Source organism: Hemicordylus capensis, chromosome 1 (assembly GCF_027244095.1).
Source record: "Hemicordylus capensis ecotype Gifberg chromosome 1, rHemCap1.1.pri, whole genome shotgun sequence".
NCBI lineage: Eukaryota > Metazoa > Chordata > Lepidosauria > Squamata > Cordylidae > Hemicordylus > Hemicordylus capensis.
The window spans coordinates 363,002,655-363,026,125 of record NC_069657.1 but is presented as its reverse complement, the minus strand read 5'-3'; the positions used below and the strand labels follow the sequence as shown (position 1 = coordinate 363,026,125).

Genomic DNA, 23,471 nt, shown 5'->3' with positions numbered 1-23,471 from the left:
GAATAAACCCAAAAGTTTATTCTCTACTGGCTTCTACCAGTAATTTTGTTATACTTGGATTGTTGGACATAGGAGGGATTGAGCAGACCAGCTCCTCTCCATATATCAAATAATAGCAGATGAGACTGAGTGAACTTGACGAAAGCATGTCATCCACTATGCTTTCTCTGAAGCCCAAGTTGAATCCACCCACCCCATTCCACCCATTGATGATCGGTTCAGGAGTGGAGGCTAGCTAAATGGTACTTAGCCAAACCCAGCCTCTGAACTGATCATTGCAGGGTTTCTGCTAAGCTGAGGAGAAGCAATAAGAGATGCATCAGCTTCTCTCAACCAGTAAAACTTCCATCCCTAGTGAACAAAGATTAGCACTTACATGATTCCCTCTGTTGCCAGGGCTTTTCACAGGTGACATAAGAGAAGTCTGTGTGCTCGAGCATCTGCTTGATATGTTTTTTTATGTCAAACCCCTTGTGATTTTAGGTCAAATGTAGGCAGGCCAGATATTTTCCATAACCAGCAATGTCATGGTGAGGGTCTTAAGGATGCATTGAGAGGGCCATTGTATGCCAACCTGAAATGGAAAAAAATGATATAATGAGGCATTCTTGATACAACTGCAGAGAGGTGAATATTTGCACTGAGGCAGTAAAGATGCAGCTTGTTTATTTTCTCAGGATTGGACATTGCTCTTCTGTCTTGTGATACGCTGCAAGTGATGGGAAGTTGGGGGTATTTAAGGGGCAGCCATTTTATTCCTTCTCATCTGGAGCTTAGGTGGGGTCATGAATACACCCATCCTCTCTCCCTGTTTTATACCCCCTCCCAGGTTGGTCATGCTTTATGGAGGCTATGAGCAAATTTTGCTTATCCCTAATTGGCCCCTGGGAGGATAGATTTCCCCCCTCATTAGGTTTGGGTCTTTGTTTGTTTTTATTATGTCACAGCTTTATGTTAGGCAGGATTAGTTGGATGGCAGAAGCAGGTAGGACTGTAGGCTGATGGAAGGGGCTTGGATACTCCCATCTATAATTCATCCCAGGCCTTCGCCAGGGGCTGTGGAGGGGAAGTGTCTCCCATCAGATACCTGTGGTTGAAAATGTTTGAGTAAACTGCAGCCGGGTGGCTGGGGTTTACCTTGGCATCTCCCATTCATGCCCTCCCAAGGACTGCCTAGGTTATAGCTGTGAAGCCTTTAGTCAACTCGGCAATGGGGGACAAGCAAGGCAGGAAACAATTTCAGTCCATCTCTCCTGAGGTTTTAGGCAGCTTAGGTTCTGAAGCTTCATTATGTTGTTGGAGTTATATATTCAATATCCTGCACCATTTTACCCACACCCAGTGTCCAGCATCTTTATTGGTCTCATTGCAAGTATGGTATATTTAAAGTTACTGGCTGACATCCATAGCAAGGGAGCACAGATGCTCCTAACATGAGTGCCCCTGCAGTGCTAGTCCCTGTGCTAGTTTCTGTGCAAATACCTTTCAGAGCATGCATAAACTCCCCAAAGTACTTGCACTCTTGCATATGACAAGAGCATAAGACCACCTACACTTTGGAAAGTGCATGAACTAGCCCAACATGGGCATTCATGTTAGGAGTACTTGTGCACCATTACTCTAGGTATCAGCCACATTATTATTTTTTAATTTAATTGGGGATTTCTCTAAATTTCTCTAAATTTCAGTTTTCATTATGAGTTATCAATAACATAGTCAGTTTGTAGAGAAACAAGAATTGGGGCTGTTATTGTATCACTAAAAATGTACTTCAGGGTTGGATGAAAACTGCAGTCCTGGAGAGAGGATAAAAATGCCCCTTGTTGGATACCTTGATTATTATGACTTCACTGATCTGTTCTTCTTGCTACTTCTTATGAGGTTACAGCTATTAAGCTGGCTTTTCACTCTTACTCCCGGCTTGCTTAATAGCTCAACTCTCACCTGCATGATCCAAAATCTAGTTAGGCATGTGAACTGAGAAAAGAGCTGTCTAGATCTATTTTTCAGATCGGAGATGGAGGAATTGCAATACTGTTGAAGTGAAAATACATCATTAGGGATGTGCGAATCGGTTCAAATTCGAACCGGGGTTGTTCAAATTCGAACCAAACCAGCCCTCAGGTTTGAGCTGCAGGTTTGAATTTGAACCAAACGGGGTGGTTCGATTTGAACTGGTTAGAACTGGTTTGAACCTCCAAAAGTGGGTGGGGTGGTAGCTGGCACCCATGGGTACCTACCACCCAAACCCCCAAGCAATCGGACTTTCGCATGATGTTTTATGAATTTTTGAAATTTTTTTTTCTCATAGGGTATAATGGGACTTGAATCAGCCCATTATTCCCTATTGTGGAGCACCCATGGGTGCCAATAACCACCCAAAGCATTTGGACACTCCTACGATTTTTTATGAATATTTGAAATACTTATAATTATTTTTCTCATAGGGTATAATGTGACCCAAACCAGCCCATATTCCCTATTGTGGAGCACCTAGGGGCACAAAAGTGGAGTGGGTGGTAGGCACTCAGGAGTGCCTACCACCCAAAAAAACCCAAGGCAATCGGACACTCCTCCAATTATTGGTGAATTTTTTAATTTTTTTTTTTGAATTCCTCATAGGGAATAATGAGGATTGCAGCAAATATAATTAACAATAAAAATAACAACAACAATAATAACAACAACAACAACAACTGTTCAACACCAATGAAACAAAGCAGGCCTACAAGAATGAACAAGTCAAGAACCAAGCAGAAAAATGGAAAAAGAAGCCACTGCATTGTCAATATTTGCACAATATAACTGTAAAATCAGACATCACCAAGACCTGGCAATGGCTTAAGAATGGCAACTTGAAGAAAGAAACAGAGGGCTTAATATTGGCTGCACAAGAACAGGCACTAAGAACAAATGTAATAAGAGCAAAAGTAGAAAAGTCAACAACAAACAGCAAGTGCCGCCTTTGTAAAGAAGCAGATGAAACAGTGGCCCACCTAGTCAGCTGTTGTAAAAAGATCACACAGACTGACTACAAACAAAGGCATGACAAGGTAGCAGGGATGATACACTGGAACATCTGCAAAAAAATACAAGCTACCTGTAGCCAAAAATTGGTGGGACCATAAAATTGAAAAAGTGGTAGAAAATGAAGATGTAAAAATATTATGGGACTTCCAACTACAAACAGACAAACATCTGCCACACAATACACCAGATATAACTGTAGTTGAGAAGAAAGAAAAACAAGTCAAAATAATCGACATAGCAATACCAGGGGATAGCAGAATAGAAGAAAAAGAAACAGAAAAAACCACAAAATACAAAGATCTACAAATGGAAATGGAAAGGCTGTGGCAGAAAAAGACCAAAATAATCCCAGTGGTAATTGGCGCCGTAGGTGCAATTCCAAAAGACCTCGAAGAGCACCTCAACACCCTAGGGGCCACAGAAATCACCATCAGTCAATTACAAAAAACAACTTTACTGGGAACAGCCTATATTCTGCGACAATATCTATAATAACAACAGCAACAATATTGATAATAAAATTCAGCCATCCCAGGTCCTTGGGAAGGACTTGATGTCTGGATAAAACAAACCAGTCAATAACACCTGTCTTACTGTGTAAACAAAAAATAATAATAAATGTATAGCTTCACTTCGGGGGGAAAGGGGTGTCCTAGAGCAGAGTGTGGTGGGTGGTAGTTCCCAAGGTGGGCAAAGAAGCTATCAGAATTATTTGAAAGGAATTGGGCAAAAGGCTGATTTTTAAGTGATTTTTGAAGTTTACGCTTCTTTAAGGTTTTTCTCCATAAAGAAGCATGGAGGTGTCAGCAAATGTATAACTTCACGTCGGGGGCAAAGGGGTGACCTAGAGCAGAGTGTGGTGGGTGGTAGTGCCCAAGGGGGGCAAGGAAGCTATCAGAATTATTTGAAAGGAATTGGGCAAAGGGCTGATTTTTCAGTGATTTTTGAAGTTTGTGTGTCTTTAAGGTTAGCACTGAGAGTGGATTCATGGTTTGTCATTGAAAATCTAATATGCTACCAAAGAATCTACACTTATAACACTTCAGAAACAACAAAACCCAGTACCCCATGCGTTAGCAACCCATGGGGGTGATTAGCACCGTCTGTGCACTAGACCACCACTCACTCTGGGCCACCCTAGCACCCCACAAGTGGCTTTAAGGTTTTTCTCCATAGGGAAGAATGGAGGTTTCAGTAGTCCCATAACTGCACTTGGGGGGTGCTTGGGTGGCCCAGAGCAAGGGTGCTAACCACCCCCATGGGTTGCTAACCCATGGGGTAGTGGGTTTTGTTTGTTTAGGGAATGATGGGCAAACCGGTTTTATGCACATCCCTAGATATTATTCTGAATTCCTTCTCTAAATAGCATTTGGAAAGCACCCCATTTTTCATTTAGTGGGGAGAAAAGAAAGGAGACAGCAGGGACAGAAATGAATGCCATACTATCACATATATCCCAGGTGAAATATCAGCAGTTGTGAGGCTTGTTCGAGACTGAGATCATGGTGGAGGCAAAGGGTTAAAACTCCTCCTGACCCACATTGGAACCTTGCATGGCTCCTATTTAGCACAGTACATATATGCAAGCACCAGTCATGTGCATGTCATGACTTGTAATTTGGTCTTGACAGGACCGCACAAAGACAATGGTTTACTGGAGTTAGTTCACAGCTTTATACGTATGAAGTGGTTTTGCTAAGGAAGTCAGAGGCTACATAAGACTCATAAACAAGAGGCTGCAAAAAGGAATATATATAGAACAAAATATAGGCACATTAACAACCATTATCCAAAAATAAGCGGCAAGAGGTACTATTTTTTAATTCTTACATATATTAAGACAATGGTTTCTGAAAGTAAAATGTAGCATTGGATAAAGATGTATGAAGGTGGCATTTAATAGTATAGAGATGAAAAACAGTTGTGTATCCATCTAACAGGGTTACTCCTTGCTTCACTGAATAGAGGGCAAAATACATATAATGGGGCAGTCAGGCAAAGAATGAGGTGAGCGCCTGCCAATCTCATAATATTCTCCCTTTCATTCCAGCGCTCTATATTTACTTCACTATTTTTATCTCTTAACTTAAAGTGGGTTTTTGATATGTTTGGCTTGAATTTGTGTTGACATGTTCTTATACCTTTTCTGTATTGCAACATGCCTTAAGACTTAGGGGTAGCAAACTGGAAGCCTAAATGAATGTGTATATATATAAAAAATCTAATCCTGTATTCACTATACATCACACACACAAAGCATATCAAATGCTTCTGGACCTCCAGTTTGAACATCTATAGCAGAAATAGCTGACTGGTTTAAATATAAAGCCTTATAAAGGAGGGCCTATAAACAAATGATTGATTTATTGCTGGTTCTGAAAGAATTATAGTTATTGGAAGAGTTCATAAAAAGCATCCACTTCTTTTAAAGGTGTGAAGTTTACTGTTTGCTTTTATTTAGAAATTAGTGCATCTGAAATGGATTAGTTCCTCTGCAATGGTGCAGTTTAGTTGTATATCAATTGTATAAGATTAGAACATTGCTACCTTTTGGCTGCAGTCCTGTGCATACTTACATTGAATGCAGTGGGACTTACTTTTGAGTAAATATGCATAGGATTGCAACTGAAAATGAAAATAACCTAGTGCTATTTTCCTTCTTAAACCAGGGCCATTTTACTTCCCCTTTAAAAAATGGCTTTAAATTAAAAAATGAAAAAGTAAATGGAAGTGGAATGTTCAATATGGAATTGGAAAATTTCCTGTGGTAAATGGCCAAAGGTACATAATTTCTGTTCTCCATATGCTTACTCTGAGGTGATGTTGTGGCAGGCGGTAGCTCATCTGGCATTCTCCCATGCCTTTATAGCTCTCTTGGAAAGATTCCTCATTTGAAAAATGAACAGGATAGTATAATAAGAAAACTCTACTGGAAAGATAAACTAGAGCAAACTATCAGTGAGTGGTTTTGTTTGTTGTCTGCTGATGGTCAAAAGAAAATGTGACAGTTTCTGATGCTGTCTTCCTCAAAATTAGAACTATGATTTTTAGCAGAATCATTATACTTAAAGTACTTTATTATTATGTCTTGTTTACACAGTCAGGCAGGTGTTATTGACTGGTTTGTTTTATCCAGACATCGAGTCCTTCCCAAGGACCTGGGTTGTCAGAATTTTGTTATCAATATTGTTGTTGTTGTTAATAATAATAATAATAATAATAAAAGCTAGGTTCCAACTATGCAACTAGTTCTGTGTAACCGAGGGGACCTTGGATTACATTTTCCAAACAGTATACCACCCCAGTATGGTCTGAAGTGGAGCTGGATCTCTATAGCAATTTGTGATTTGGTGTGGGAGTCTGAAAAGTTGTTTAAAAAAATAGTAGGTGAACTTGCGTAAAGTAGCTCTTTGGATCCCTGCCTATGAATCCAGTTGCTTTGATTTCAAAAGATACCATTCAAAATCTTCAGAGTTAAGAACATATCTAATAAATGACCGGTCTTCTAAAATGCCAAGAATGGAGGGGGGCAGGGAGAGAAATGATGCAGCACCAACAAATCAGAACTGAAGGGGGTGGTTGTTTTCCCAAAGGTGCTGATGAGTTTTCATAAATTAATTTATTTGATATTGCCTGGTGCATTTTGAGCGTGAGATCTGGAGCTGTTTATACGACCACATGCGGGCAAGTGGGGGCGGGGAGATGAGGTTCAACATACCTTCTCCCTCATGACCGCTCACAGCCTGGGCAAGCCGCATGCCCACATGACCAGTGCTGCAGTGCTACTTGCACCCTTAACCTCAGCTAACAGCCAAGCTAAGAAGCAGATTTAGGTAGTGCTGCCCTGCCGGGATCTGGCCCAATCCTGGCAGTTCTCACATGCAACCTAACTCAGGCTGGCCGTCCTTAGCCTGAGTTAGACTGAGCATGAGAACAGCCTCGGTTTTTTTTCAGCGGCAACTGAAGTAAATAATATTAAAAGTATCTTCTGCTTACTTTGTTTTACTTGTTGGGTTACAAGTAAGCATTATGCACTTTGTTTAATGTTATTTACTTAAGTTGCCTCTGAAAAAGAGCACCTCACTCTTGAAGTGCATCAGGCAGTATCGAATAAATTAATTTTTGAAAACTCATCAGCACCTTTGGGAATCCACCCGACCCCACTTTTCTTCGGTTCTATGATTTGCTTTACAAAGTGTTGTTCTTCAAACATCAAGAATGACTAGAAGAATTCCCTGTTCATTGGCTGTTTTACTTTCATTAGTAAACAGGAGCAATGGCATGAGTGAAGAAGGGTTTGTGTTTGGTTAGTCATCTTGTTTCTGTGAAATCTATAGATCTCAGATTCAAGTGGGTCCTCTTTAGTGAAACCCTCTCTAGGGAGACATGAATAATTGCTGGTGAAGATGCATGTTACATCAGTGTTCTGACCCTTGTTTTGATAGTCCATGATTGATGCACAGAAGCAAACCACTCTTTTATCATTTTAATGCATAGTTTTTGTTTTCCAGTTATTCCTCTTTGTTCCTCACCTTGCATGACCCCCATGGACCGACTTGCAGGTCACAGGGAGTGCTTGCAGGGCAGGGAGGATTGGCGAAAGTCACCCTTGCCTTGTGCAGAAGCTATGGATTATGAAATGTTCTGAAGGCACTTTGCATGCTGTGTTTCACAGGAACATAGGAAGCTGCCTTATACCGAGTCAGACTATCTGACTATCTAGCTCAGTATTGTCTACACAGACTGGCAGTGGTTACAGGCAGGAGTCTCTCTCAGCCCTATCTTGAAAATGTCAGGGAAACTGGGACCATCTGCATGCAAGAGGGGGAAATCTTATAGTGCTGACATGTAGTCTCCCATTTAAATACAAACCAGGGAGGGCTCTGCTTAGCAAAGGGGCCAATTCTCCACAAGACCAGCTCTCCTGTCCTCCCTGCTTCTGCACCTTCAGTGAGGATGTCATCCAGGGCATGCATCTGTCCATGTTTTGAATTTCTCTGTATGGCCAAAATGTTGCCTTCTGTTTAAAATATTATATCTTCTGTTTAAAATATTATATCCTTCATGTTTGTCAGACAGGCAAAGCACAGTCATTCTAAATGCTATTTTACACCTGGGTTGTAAAGATCTGGACTGTTCATGTATGCCTATAGAGCTAGAGAAATGTGTCTAGACACCAGTGTGATACCATGTTTTGTTTTGTTTTTTCAGATGAGCAAGAATCAGTGCAAAAGAGGACTTTCACAAAATGGATCAACACACATCTGGCCAAGGTAATATATTATTCTGCTTTCTTTTTTTACACAGTAAAATTCAGTTTTTAAATAACAGTCATAAGAACTAGAAGGAACTTGTACAGTTGAGGAGGGGTTGTTTACTTGGCAAAGAGTTATTTGGATCCAGCTTGTTCATGATTTTGAGGGAGATTGATAATATTTTCCATAACTGTAATAATCTCACAACAAAAATTCCCTTCATAGTGAAAATGTACATGGCAGTAGAGGTTGTTAACTTATCAGTAAGAACTGGTGTTTCCTGTATACTTCTGGACAGGAAGATAAAAGGGAAATCAAAGAATTGGATGTACTTGAACTTCTGAGGCCTTTTATCTTCTTTTTCTTTAAAAAAAAAGTACCTCCTATTTGTTTCATATTGTCAACCTTAGAAAGTCAGCCTTATAACTGTTTTGACTACATTTCTCAAAGAATATGTGGGATATGCTTTTTAATGCATTCTTTATGTTTGGTTTGGATGATTCACATCAAAGATTTGGGGTCAAAATGGTAACATTGATAAGCGACATGGAAATGCTGCCAAACTAATTTACCACTGTTTTTCTGCAAAGGAGTAATTCAAAGATTTTTCCAGTTACCATCCTGAATTTTCAAATTAGGGTTCATGCTATTAAGGAATATCCTTTGCTCTTTAATTCTGGGTGTATAGAGGGAGGAAACTTGGCAATTAACATTTTCTGTTAATACAAGAAACACAGTTCTGAAGTTAATGGCGGAAGAAAGAAAAAGCCTAATAACAATTAACAATGGTGCCAACACATATGCAGAGTGCCTTTTCTTTCTTCCACCGTTAACTTCAGAACTGTGTTTCTTCCATTACTGTTCACTACAGAGTGTTTTCCCTCAATAAGCCCATGATTAAAGAGCAGGGATTTCAAGGCAGATTGGATTTTTCTTGGCAAGGGTGAAGGGTTGTTGTGGGGTGGTATCCCTGCCTTCATTTAAATGGCACCACAGATCTGCCAGATATCTCCTGAGCTGAAGTACCATAAGATCAGGGTTCACCCACTCCAAAACAAGTAAAAAGCATTTTACTCTCCCCACACTTCTTAGCCAGCCCCCTCCTGCTGTGCTTCTATCTTTAACTTCTTTTCTCTCCTAGCACAGGGTCTGGAGGAGAGCTGGTCTTGTAGCAAGCATGACTTGTCCCCTTAGCTAAGCAGGGTCCATCCTGGTTGCATCTGAATGGGAGACTTGATGCGTGAGCACTGTAAAATATTCCCCTGAGGGGATGGAGCTGCTCTGGGAATAACAGAAGGTTCCAAGTTCCCTCCCTGGAATCTCCAAGATAGGGCTGAGAGAGACTCCTGCCTGCAGCCTTGGAGAAGCCGCTGCCTGTCTGTGTAGACCAGGCTTCCTCAAACTGTGGCCCTCCAGATGTTGCTGAACTACAACTCCCAGCATACCCAGCCACATAAAATTGTGTCTAGGGATGCTGGGAGTTGTAGTTCATCAACATCTGGAGGGCCGCAGTTTGGGGAAGCCTGGTGTAGACAATATTGAGCTAGATAGACCAATGGTCTGACTCAGTATATGGAAGCTTCCTATGTTCCTATGTCTTTTCTTTTTAGGAACAGCTGCCTCATACACAAAAGGCCTCCAGTATCAGAGAAAGTGAGAGTTCCCCAGTTCCCCCACCCCACCAGTATCCCTCCTAAATCACAGCTGCAACCTCCTCATTAGTTGTTATCAAAGTAGGAAGAATCCTCCACCTTCTCCCCCACCCCAATGTAGTTTGCTCACCTCAATCATTTTGGGCCTGTTGGCAGCTGATTTAGAAGAAAAAAGCAGAGTAAAGCCAGCCCGCAGAATAAGCTGCAATATCTCTACCCCAAAGAAGCCCAGGAAAGTGATATCATAATCACATCAGCCAATTAGGTGCATTTTCAGTCTCTTTCCAGGGCTGCGATTTTCAGCTGACTTAAAAGTTTTTGTTTTTTAAGGAAAACAGGTACAGCACTGATTCTTTTTTATATAGATATTTTATGCGTAACAGTTGACAACGTACTGAATTCTGAAATTTAGATAAAATCCCCATTCTTTAGGCAATGTAGGAATTGCTGGTATATATTCAGTATAGAGCATATGCCAAGTTAGACCCTATGGTCTGTAGCAAGAAATAACCCACTGCTTGAACTCTGCTAAATTCCCATTTGTATGGCAAAGGATAATTGTCCAAGTACTTAGAACTGACACCAACTTTCCAGGTCCTTGAGTGAACAAGCACCTTCAACAACGAAATGAACTAAGCTTAACAAAAATAAATATTCAAAATTAACAGTCAGAGAATATTTATTGAACAGAAAAGTATAGAAGAAGGGAAGGTTTGAACTTGAAGTTTAGTCTTCACTTATTTTCTTTAAGCCTAAATGAAGATAAATGGGTTGGTTCACATAATCATCAGAAGTAGGCTAAATGCTGGACTACTCACATCTTGTTAGTTCGCAGTGCTTGTGCAGACTCACAAAAATCCCTCCAGCCCTGGTTTCTCAGACCATGGTAACCCAGATTTGCTAACCTGCTCTTAACCAAGTTAGGGCAAGACCAGAGCCCTACTACTTTCCTCTGTTGATCATGTGAACTAATTCATCTGTTGTATTCTGCTATAAGGGCATAGCAGCCATGGCAACAATAGGAGCTCCAGTGACTGAAGTGCAGCTCTGCAAAGCACACTCTATGATCCATTCTGCAGCAGCTTCAGCAAGGCTGGGTCCACCCTGGATAGTAAAAATTGAAATTATTATCTTAATTTTTAACTATGTGCTTAAATATACCCCACTGAAATGATTAGGAGAGTTAAAAGTGCTTAAGATTGGCTGGATCATGCTTGAATGGAGGTTGTTGCTGAGGAATTCCATTAAGCAATGTTCCTACTACCAAAGTCATCATGACCCATATGTTTTATTAGTAATCAGTTCTGAACTAATACATTTAAGTGAATCAGCAGTATGGGGGAAAGCCAACGTGCTGACCTTTAGAAAAGGCTTCCACTTAATTCATATGCTTCCTGCTGTGCTCACAACATTACTTGTGATGATGGCTTCTCACCAACAATGTTTTATGTCTTCATGCACCCTCTTAAATATCATACTTGCTAAACACAAAACCCCGGACCATATGTGCTGTGGTTGCAATAAGGTTAGTTGTGAGTTGGTTTATGGCTGTTTTCTATTACATCATTGTATTTTGATTTTTAGCAAGAAGTAAAGTGAAAATCCATTCAACCATCTGCATAATGCAGATATTGTGTCCAAATACCATTTCCACCGGCATTCATATGATGGAGAGGTCTTTAAGATACCATCCTGTTTCAGAATGTCCAGGCATACCTGCTTTCAGAAAGATCATAATGTCCTTATAATGTCAAAATAGATCATATTTCTTGATATTTTGTTTTGAAGCATTTGATACATTGGATTGCTGCAGGAGGGGATGAGATAAAATCCTCTTCCCCTTCACTGTGGTTCCAGTCCCAACCCACTCCTCTGTAGCTACTATTTAGAAAAAACAAAAGAAAAATGAAAAGGCCAACACCTCCTTTACATAACATGTATCGTTTGTCACTTAGTAGAACACATCAGTATTGAGGAAGAAAAATTGCTGCTGGATACAAAGACACTGGAACCGAACATCTATTTACTTACTACTGGAAGTATTTTGTGGGGTGACATCATGCAGAATATATGACAGAACATGGAACCATGGAGTTAGAATGAACACAGTGAGGCTATTCTCATGATTGGCTAAAATTGGGCTAGGGGAGCCTAGCCCGATTTTAGCCAATCGTGAGAAGCACCGGGCTTGCAAGCGAGCCCATTTGCCGCAAAGCGGGTAACCTACTTGCGAAGCCCTCCCCTAAGCCCAGGTTAGCGGAGCAAGTGCTCCGCTAACCTGGGCTCTACGATTGTGTGTTGCTGTGGCGCGGATCTATCCCATGGCAACTCACGAGGAGACCCCCGACTGGGAGGCTAAAAAACAGCCTCCTGGCTCGGGGGTCTCTCCAGCATGCTCTGCGCACTTGCACAGAGCATGCTGGAACTTCCAGGGGCAACGTGGCTTCTGATCCCTGCAGCCCCTACCGGCTCCGTGACGGAGCTGTCAGTCGTGTGGGCGGCCAACCAAGGCTGCAGCCTGCTCATATGCAGGGAGAGCGGGCTAAGCCCGCTCTCCCCGCTAACCCTCTCGAGGCGGGTCTCACTGATCGTGAGACCCGCCTCAGTGTATTACCTGGCCCAACTCCCTATCTTAAGAAAAGATGTTCCCTCCAGAAGTATTCCTGACATTTGTTCCCATTCTATTCATGAAATGCCTTACTGAAGAGGTGGAGCAAATGCTAGGTTTCAGAGAATGCTATCTATGCTGGATTAAAAATAATGCTGCACAAGTAAAAGAAACAAGAACCCTATTCACTTGTTCAGTAAGAGTGTCACTGTAACTGTGTACAGGGCCGCAAAGAGGTTAGAAGTCCTGTCCCTGACCTGTCAGTAGCCCCACCGCTCACATTTAGAGCCATGTTTGTGTGAATAAGGAAGCGCCATATCTGTAATGGTGGGTGCTTCTGTGATTTCGAAGCTGGATTGCCCCAACCTCAGAATCATGGAAGCTGCCAGCATCACAGATATGGTGCTTTCCTGTTTACACAAACACTGCTCTGTGTGTGAGCAGGTGGCACAAGGAGACTGAGGGCAGGTCTTCTGACTCGTTTGCACTGCTGTGCATGGTTACAGCAGCGCTTTTACTGAACAAGTGAATAGGGGCTAAGGTGAATTCATAATGGGGTCTAACTTGATATATGGCAGCTCTTATACCAGGTTAATGTGAAGGACTTCCTTTGTATTTAAAATCACAGCATCTCAAAATGTCTTTTCATTATTATGTAATCTTGTTTATCTGCTTTTATTTATAGGCAGAATGAATAGAAGAACATTTAGTATAACAACATGTTAGATATATTCCTTATCCCCACCACTTTAACTGAAAAACTCAGAGAGATGTTAATGAACCAGAACTGCAGTCTCAGCTATGCTTCTAACCTTGTATTCTCTGATGTACAAGTTACCTTACTTTTGTGTATTGAAAATGCTCTATAAATTTAATAAAGTGAAGTTGTCTTAATTTGGTAGCACATTCACCAACTTAAGCTATATTTCATTTGTATTGTAGGGAAACATTCAATATCAATGTTAGTAGAAATAGAAAAATGCTAAGTTCATATTTGTTTTCATGCTGAGAATAATAAGTGAACGAATACTGCTAACTCTAGCCTTCTGTTGTGTGCTAGCATTGTTATATTAAAATGAAAACAGTTTATAATAGCCTAGTAGTAATCTTATTATAGAATATATTGAACAACTGTCCAATAAGGAAAAAGCTATATACTACTTTCTAGTTCCCAAATCCATTATAATTAGATAATCAGTCTTAAATATTAGTTTTATATTAATTTTTTCTCTAAGGGATAATATTTAAACAGCTACATCTCAGTCATTTTACATCAGATCTGCTTCAGATTTGGAAGGGTTGTGTCACTTGTCACCTAGTTGATGTATGAAAATGTTTGGGCAGATTGAAAAACCAGTTTCAATTTTATGACCAGTAGAATGTTCAGGATTTATAAAGGCAGAATGTTGAAACAACTCTGCATCTTAACTGTACTGACACCACTACTACTGTCCAGTTGGCTACTTTAGATTTAAAGTCTTGCTGTTGCATTATCCAACAAGCAGCTAGAGAACCGACACAGATTTTTATATTCATGGAATCATAGGAAGTTAGAGTTGGACGTCTTCTCATCCACCCCCCTGCTCAGTGCAGGAAACTGCTACAGCATCCCTGCCAGATGGCTGTCATTACTCAGGTGTCATTACTTGCGCTAAGCCAAAAGCTGGTGTAAGACAGTAGAATTCATGGTAGAGAACAAGCAGCACTGATGGTCTAATATTTTCCAAGCATCATGGACAGGAAAAGAGTGGACAGCAAATGTGATTAGAATTTCCAACAACTATAGGCTAGAAAGGCAGTTTTGTCACTCTAATAGCATCCATTGTCATACCTTCCTTAGTTTTATGTGCTTATCCAGTGTAAGGCCTGGAAAAATGTCAGCAAAAGGAAAATTATATGTTGTATCAAAAACATATGTTTTTGTGTTCTGTTCTTCTCTTCTAGAAATGATCCTGTCTCTCTTTTACTTTTCTAGTATTTAAAAAAATATAAGAAAGAAACAAGGAGTTGAATCCTAGCCTCATGCTCTATGTACAGAAGCTCTCTCCATTCATGGAGGAAATGTTTCACTCATTGAAGCACCCTTTCCACAAGCGCAGCTCTTCTTCTGTTCATGGAGCACAAGGTTAGGATCCAATCCAATATTGTTAAACAATCCCTTCTATTCATGAAAAAATATATAGATCTTTGTGATGCATAGAATACTTCATTAAGAAGAGTGAATATTTATTTTTATTTATTTTATTTATTTTTACATTTCTATACCGCCTTTTGTTAAAAGAAAACCCCAAGGCGGTTTACAAAAATTAAAACATACAATAAAAGCAGTAAAAACATCAAGCAATAAAAACATCAAGCTAAAAACATATAAACAAGCATAAAAACACGACAACATAACAGATAAAAACACAGAGAAGCCGCAGTAAAAACGATCATGTAAAAGCCTGGGTAAAAAGCCAAGTCTTTAAAAGCTTTCTAAAAGCCGTGATGGAGTCTGAGGAACGAATGGCCACCGGGAGAGCATTCCAGAGTCTAGGGGCAGCAACAGAGAAGGCCCTGTCCCGAGTGCACGAAAGCCGGGCCTCTCTCATTGTCGGCACCCGGAGCAGGGCCCCCTCAGATGTCCTCGTCAAGCGGGCAGCAACCCTTGGGAGCAGGCGGTCCCTCAAATACCCCGGGCCCAAACCGTTAAGGGCTTTAAAGGTCAAAACCAGCACCTTGAATTGGACCCGGAAACGAACCGGCAGCCAGTGCAGCTCTTTCAAAATGCGGGGGATATGTTCCCAACGGGCAGCTCCAGATAACACCCTCGCTGCCACGTTTTGCACTAGCTGCAGTTTCCGGATATTCTTCAAGGGCAGCCCCACGTAGAGCGCGTTACAGTAATCCAGCCGCGACGTGACTAAGGCGTGGGTAACCGTGGCCAGATCTGCCTTCTCGAGAAAGGGACGCAGCTGGCACACCAGCCGAAGCCGTGCAAAGGCACCCCTGGCCACCGCCTCCACCTGAGCCTCCAAAAGCAGAGCCGGGTCCAGTAGTACCCCCAAGCTGCGTACTTGCTCCTTCAAGGGGAGTGCAACCCCATCCAGAACCGGTAAAATCTCCTCATCCCGATTGGCTCGCCTACTGACCAACAGTACCTCCGTCTTATCCGGATTCAATTTCAGTTTGTTAGTCCACATCCACCCCATCACGGCCTCCAGCCCCCAATTCAGGACATCCACCGCCTCCCTAGGATCAGATGACAAGGAGAGATAGAGCTGAGTGTCATCCGCATATTGCTGACAACTTAGTCCAAATCCCCGGATGACCTCTCCCAGCGGCTTCATGTAGATGTTAAACAGCATGGGGGACAAGACCGATCCCTGCGGGACCCCACAGGCCAACGGCCATGGGGCCGAGCAGTAGTCCCCCAGCACCACCTTCTGGACCCTCCCCTCAAGAAAGGACCGGAACCACTGCAACGCAGTGCCTCCGATTCCCATACTCGAGAGGCAGCCCAGAAGGATACCATGGTCGATGGTATCGAACGGCGCCGAGAGGTCCAGCAGAACCAACAGGAATGCACTCCCCCTGTCTAGTTCCTGGCGTAGGTCATCCACTAGAGTGACCAAGGCAGTCTCAGTCTCATACCCGGGGCGGAAGCCAGATTGAAAAGGGTCCAGTTAATCCGTATCATCCAAGACCCTCTGCAGCTGGGACGCCACCACACGCTCCATCACCTTGCCCAAAAAGGGAAGGTTAGACACAGGTCTATAGTTGTCCAGGTTGGAGGGATCAAGGGAGGGCTTTTTTAATAATGGTCTTGCCATTGCCTCCTTAAGGCACGATGGCATCCTGCCCTCCCTTAATGAAGCATTAACGATCACCTCCAACCATCTGCCTGTCCCCTCCCTGGCAGCTTTTATTAACCATGAAGGGCAAGGGTCAAGAGCTCACAAAGTCACCCGCACACTGCCGAGGATCTTGTCCACATCCTCAGGCCGCACCAACCAAAAAGAATCCAACACAACGGGACCAGATGGTACCAAAGGCACGTCTGCCGGAACTGCCAAAACTCTGGAGTCCAGGTCAGCACAGATGCAAGCGACTTTATCTGCAAAGCAACAGGCAAACCGATCACAAAGAGCCGTAGATGACTCCTCCCCCATTGTCTGGGGGGATGTGTGGAGCAAGGTTTTCACCACACGAAACAACTCTGTTTGTCTGCACTGAGCAGACGCAATGGAGGCGGAGAAAAAGCATTTCTTCGCCGCCCCCACCGTCACGGCATAGTCCCTAAAATGGGCTCTAGCCCGTATTCGGTCGGATTCGTGACGACTCTTCCTCCAGCGTCGCTCCAGCCATCGCCCGAGTTGCTTCATCGCCCTAAGCTCCGAGGAAAACCAAGGAGCCTAACAGGCTCCACCAAGCCAGAGAGGGCGTTTAGGAGCAACCGTGTCAACAGCCCGGGCCATCTCTCAATTCCAGAGATCAACCAAGGCCTCGACAGGGTCACCAGCTCTGGACACTGGAAACTCCCCGAGGGCCCTCTGAAATCCGAGCGGATCCATAAGCCTCCGGGGGCGGACCATCTTAATCGGCCCACCACCCCTGCAGAGGGCAGATGGAGCAGTCAAACTAAACCCCACCAGGTGATGATCTGTCCATGACAAGGGAGTGGTCTCAAATTCCCCCACCTCCAGATCATTTATTTCCCGGTCGGCAAAAACCAGATCCAGAGTGTGTCCCGCCACGTGGGTAGGGCCCGATACCAATTGAGACAGGCCCATGGTTGCCATGGAGGCCATGAAATCCTGAGCCGCACCCACTAGGGGGGCCTCGGTGTGGACATTGAAATCCTCCAAAACAATAAGCCTGGGGGAACCCAAGGCCACCTCCGAGACCACCCCCGCCAGCTCAGGTAGGGAGACTGAAGTGCAGCAGGGTGGTCGGTACACCAGCAGAATCCCCAGCCTATCTCGGAGGCCCACCCTCAAGGACAAACACTCGAAATTCTGAGATTGCCTGACCGGGCACCTGGAAACGGGGAGAGTCTCACGAAAGATGACTGCAACGCCTCCTCCCTGACCCTCGAGGTGGGGCTGCTGCACGATCTGGAAACCTGGAGGACAAAGCTGAGAGAGACCGACCCCGCCCAGCGCATCCAACCAGGTCTCCGTCACACATACCAGGTCAGCACGCTCATCCACAATCAGATCGTGGATGAGAGATGTTTTTGCGTTAACTGACCTGGCATTCAGCAGCAGCACCCTAATCCTCGAAGGAGTGTTCTCAGATCTCCCTAGGGTCAGAGGGTTGGGAGAAGGGCCAGAAAAAGGAACAGACCTCAATTGCCTGGACCGATTTCCCCTGTAACGGCCTGCCCAACTCCCACCGCCATACCTCCCTCTGCCCGCTACCCGTGATATTGCCGCCCCCACTCCAGACCCACTTTTTCGCTCTCCCAGACACATCTCCCCAGACTAACCCACCACGGCCACTTGGCTTAATAAAAACCAGAACCAGGCTGATGTAAACTCCTGCTAGCTTCTCGATTAAGGGAAGACGGATCTTCAGGCAGAGGAGAGAGATCATTTGGGGCCCCAGGCAGCTCGCCCCACGGCTGAGAGCCACAAGGACGAGAGCCCTTGGGCCAGCCTGCCCTATATAAGGGCAGAAGCCCCAGCTCAGCAGCAGCCCAGGAGATGTAACACACCTGGAGAAGAGGTGGGGTAGAAGCAAAAGACAGTCAGTGCCCCACCTAAGCTGTTCCCCTCTTCCTTCTTCTTCCCAGTTACAAATAGGAAAAGGTTATAAATCATAAATATTTTGAATAGATGGCAGTCTAATAACATATATTATATTGTAATTACTTTGGCTATAAGCAATCAAAAGATGATGAAGAATAAGAATAAGAATAGCATATGTAATTATCCTGGGGTGTGGGGGGGAGGATGGAACAGAGTACCATTAGTGGCAGGGGGAGGGGTTTCCAGGCCTGAGAGCCTTACCCTATTTTACTTGCACCTAGAATATTTAAAAGCGGTTTTCTAGTAAAAAATAAACATGTACCACTGAGGAAGTGTGTAAAGCATGGAAAAAAGCAAGGCTCCTACATTCATTCTAGCATTTTATGAAGGGCAGTTGGGCAGAGCATTCAACTCAAATGAGAATTCTGCTGCCCAAGGGTGGCCCTTCCACAGAGCAAGGTGGGACAGTTGCCTCAGGCGGCAGATTCTTGGGGCACCAGTGAGGTGCAAAGATACCACCTTGCCCCCCAATTTTAAAAAGGGGAAGGGGAAGGAGGATGCCTGCAAGGGAGTGACATTGCCTCAGGCAAGCAGATGTCTTGAGCCACCACTGCTGCTGCCACTTTGTTAACTTAAGGCCAGACCAGATGGCCTGTGCTTGGATTGCCTATCTCTTTTACATTATTTTTAAATAATGTAAATTATTAAAATGTAATTAAAATTAAAATTCAGCCCTGGGAGCTCAAATTGGATTGTTACACTAATGCTGAGGAGTGCAGTTTTAGCCATTTCCTGGCATGCCATTTTGCCTGTTTAGATGTTTCCCCCAGCTACTAGTTGCCCTAATAAGAAAAACTTATGGCCTTTTAAAAATAATTAAGTCAAGGATTCAATCACATGTCCCATTACCTAAGGCTCAAAGAATTTCCTTATCAGCCATTTCATGGTTCCAGAATTGGTACAGGTGGGAGAGAAGTGATTTATTTGTCCTGATACTGTGTAATTAACGTTACTAGGGAAGGTAAAACTGATCATATCTTTGTATTTTTTAGCTCCAGTTTTCTGCTTTGGAACAATTTCAGCTATTATAAATTGGTGCTCAGTACCACATTCTGTTTATATTGAACAAGCACTATATGTCATAATTTCACAATGCAGGCTACTTTTGCATATGGATTCTCCCCATCAATTTTATCATAGTTAAATGTGGGTTAGATTCCAACAAGTACTTCTGTGAATGAGACGATATACCACCAATGAAATACAATTGTATTTCAAAATTGCATTGCTCCAAAGACAAACTTCTAATGACCTCTTTAATGTGTAAAAGATATTAAAATAACTTATATATTTCCCTACAAAACATGTAAACTAAAAGAGAACCGAGCAAATGTTTAAGTGTGAAACACCTTCCCCAGTGCTCCATTTAGCATGCTAGCTGAAGGTACTTAAATACAGAAGCTGAGAACCAAAAGCAGCGAACAGATAATAGATAACACACAAGGGAGTGATTCTTTAGTGAATGGAAGAAATGTTCATACAAAGGGGAGAGGGCAATTTTTGCCAGTCTTTGCTTACTTCAACTGCTTTATGCATCTAAGGATTCTCCATCCTGTTCCTAAGAATTCCCTTAGGAGAATCTGCTCCTATGGAATCCCCAGCTCTCAGGAACATCTTTTCAGAGGACAAAGAATTGTAGATGGAAGGGAGGATCAGCTAAAATTGCCTTTCCCACTTGTGTGAACAGAATTCCTTTTATACACGAAAGTACTAGTTGGTTTCCAGTCTATGGAGTTATTGATATTAACTATGGTGTAAGACTTGAAGCTTGTTTCATAGCCTGCTTAATCAGGAACTGTAGTTAGGCTTAGTTGTGATTAGCATCAGCACCAACAAAACATTTAACTGTGGACAGCTTCACATGTCATGGTGACAAGTAGGGTTCCGCCAACTGCCAGTCCCCAGAAACTTGAACCATTGGTCTATAATCAATTTGAAGTTTGTTACAGATGCTGGGTTCTTAGAAGAAAGTGCAGCTGGGTAAACTGACAATGTTAGTTTCTGATGACACACTGGGAATAAAACATGGAAGCACTAGCTCAGCAGGAAGGAAATCAACAATTGGCAGAAATATACTTGCCACCATGACATGTGAAGCCACCCTGTGTTTAAGGCCAACAGAGGAGAGGTCAGAATTTGCTCTCAGGAGTGGATGAGGTGTGGAGGTTAGTGCACAAACTTATGATGCACTCCACATATCTTAATAGTACACCTCCATGAGGTAATTTAAAATAGTGTAATTGTTTTTAAATAATGCCAGGATATCTAGTCTGATCTGCCTTTTCCATATAGTGATTTTGGAGGAAACTGTTTATCTAGAACCATTTCAAACTGGCTTTCGGGAGGACTATGGGGTGGAGACTGCCTTGGTCAGCCTGATGGATGATCTCCAATTGGGAATGGACAGAGGAAGTATGACTCTGTTGGTCCTTTTGGACCGCTCGACGGCTTTCAATACTGTCGACCATAGTATCCTTCTGGAGCGTCTGAGTGGGTTGGGAGGCACTGCCTTGCAGTGGTCCCGCTCCTACCTCTCAGGCAGGTTCCAGATGGTGTCCCTTGGAGACTGTTGTTCTTCAAAATCTGAACTTTTGTATGGTGTCCCTCAGAGCTCCGTATTGTCTCCAGTGTTGTTTAACATCTACATGAAACTGCTGGGAGAAATCATCAGGAGATTTGGTGCAGGGTGCTGTCAGTATGCTGATGACATCCAAATCTATTTTTCCATGTCAACATCATCGGGAGAGGGCAAAACCCCCATTTTGAAAGCTCTACACTGGCTGCTGATAAGTTTCCTGGCAAAATGCAAGGTGCTGGTTATAACCTATAAAGCCCTAAATGGCTTGGGCCCTGGGTATTTAAGAGAACGTCTTCTTTGTTATGAACTCCACCGCCCTTTGAGATCATCAAGAGAGGTCAGTCTACAGTTGCCACCGGCACGTTTGGTAGCTACTCAGGGATGGGCCTTTTCTGCTGCTGTTGTAAGGCTTTTGAATATGCTCCCTGCTGAAATAAGAGCCTCCTCATCTCTGACAACTTTTTAAAAGTCTTTAAAGATGCATCTCTTCACCCAGGCTTTTAACTAAATATTGTTTTAATAGTTTTGACATTGTTTAAAATGTTTTAAGGTTTGAGTTGTTGTAGTGTTTTAACTTTTGCTGTATCATTTACTTTGTTTTAACTGGTGTTTTAATTTTTGTTGTTTATTTTAACTAATGTTTTAACTTTTTCTGTTTGTTTGCTTGCTTGCTTGCTTTGTTGTAAACAAAGCTTTGTTGCAGTTGCCTAGAGACGTGACTTCTGGGCAGTATAGAAATATGTCAAATAAATAAATAAGTGCACTATCTTTAAGTTTTAAAAAATACTCAGCTTTTCAAAAATTAGATGATAGTAGACAGCAGCAGGGAGCAGGATCAACAGCATGGCAGTAACAGTTTATAACCCAATATCTGCATCTGATTTCTTCCTGCACTTTCCCCTCCCCAGCGCAATCCTCCAATGTTAGTCAATGATCTATTTGAAGATATCAAAGAAGGGATAGTACTGATTGCCCTATTGGAAGTTCTCTCAGGACAAAAACTGGTAAGCATCTACTTTCCTCTGCAATGTACAGTATTTCTATTGCATTATAAATTTGCTTTATTATTTATCCCTCATGCCTATACAGCACACTGAAGTCTCTTAAAGAGCACCCATATATTTTGATGTGGCATGAGAATGCTAAGATTTTTCTGTTCAATAAGCAAGTTGTATCTCTTTCTATTGGTTGTGCTATTGTGAAGGACATACTAGCTTCTGGATTGTCATAGCACCACAATGTCTACATCTAAATATTCAGTACAACTACTATCTTTCATATAACTCCCAATATTGGAAAAATACTACAATCCAATAAATGGTAGTGGAGGGGGAAATTAAAGGTGAAAGTAAAGCAGACAATTTAACATATAAAAACTGCAGAGCATCAGGCTTTGTTTGCACCAATAGAGCTGCTCTCTCCACTGAGGTGAATGGGGTAGCCCATTCAAGCATGAACATCCTGTTCTCATTAGGTAAGGACACTTTTTTCAGTTATTGTACTCCTACCAAAGTTTCATGTAAAGGAAAGTCTCTAAATAATGACATAAAAATTAGGTCAACCATAGCTGAATCAGATTCAGTCAGTAGGAGGTATCAGAAAGCATAGGTACCATGGAAAGTAGACCATATTTAAATTACAAATTCAAATTCAAATTCAAAATCATATTATAGGCAGGATTACATAGGGGAAGGGAGTAGAACTAGGGGTGTATACTCAAAAGGAGGTTCAACAGACAGTGGCATTATCCATAGACCAGAAAATGCATTACAACAAGAAAAATTCTCCCAAGAACATTTGGCTCAAAATTGGGTGATGAATGACAAAAGCAGGGGGTAAATTCAGGGGCAGAGCCATCATTGGGTGAATGGGTTCAAAGAACCCAGGCCTCCACCAATCAGGGGCCGCGCGGCCCCATTTGGAACCGATATTGGTCCGTGCTGTGTTGGCAGTATGGCTGGACTGACTGTCCCTGCCTTAAAGGCAGGGAGAGCTGCTCCTCCCTCCCAAGCGGGGCCACGCGGCCCCATTTGGGAGGGTGATCGGCCCACACTGCATTGGCAGCATGGCCCAGAATGGCCCTCCCTGCCTTCATGGCAGGGAGACTAGCTCCCGTCTGTGCTGCCCAACACAGCACGGGCCGATCTTTCTTCTAAATGTGGCCATGCGGCCCTTTTGGGAGGGAGAACATGCCCCTGCGTCTGATGTCAGATGCAGGGGCATGGCTAGCTGGCCCCCTGCGCCTGATGTCAGATGCAGGAGTGGGGCCAGGGGGCCGTGGCAGCCACCACACATGGGCCACCACCAGCCTCCCTATGCTTCTGGGTAAATTGGGGGCTAGTTTGGTAGCATAGCAGCAACATTTCATGAATGTTGAAAGAGTTATTTTGGTAGCATTATCCCCGGGCAGTGGTGATTTATAATCAGTTATGAAAGGAGCTTCACTACTACCACACAAAGAAAGGTTTCATAAGTGGGGGAGGGGACTGTTGCAAATGCTACCACCAGTGATAAGCAAACCCTGTTACGAACATGTGAAATTATGTAACATTTTGA

The 23,471-nt window shown here is 43.0% G+C and overlaps 1 protein-coding gene across 17 annotated transcripts in view; it reads left to right on the top strand.

Annotated features, from left to right (window-relative positions):
- The window catches only part of SYNE1 (spectrin repeat containing nuclear envelope protein 1), a 575,028-nt gene that overhangs the window by 88,841 nt on the left and 462,716 nt on the right, over nucleotides 1-23,471 (top strand). For all 17 annotated transcript variants that reach the window (XM_053292895.1, XM_053292839.1, XM_053292877.1 and 14 more), the window contains exons 3-4: nucleotides 8,242-8,303; nucleotides 21,824-21,919. In XM_053292895.1, the coding sequence (XP_053148870.1) occupies nucleotides 8,242-8,303; nucleotides 21,824-21,919 (158 nt within the window). The remainder of the gene's footprint in view (nucleotides 1-8,241; nucleotides 8,304-21,823; nucleotides 21,920-23,471) is intronic.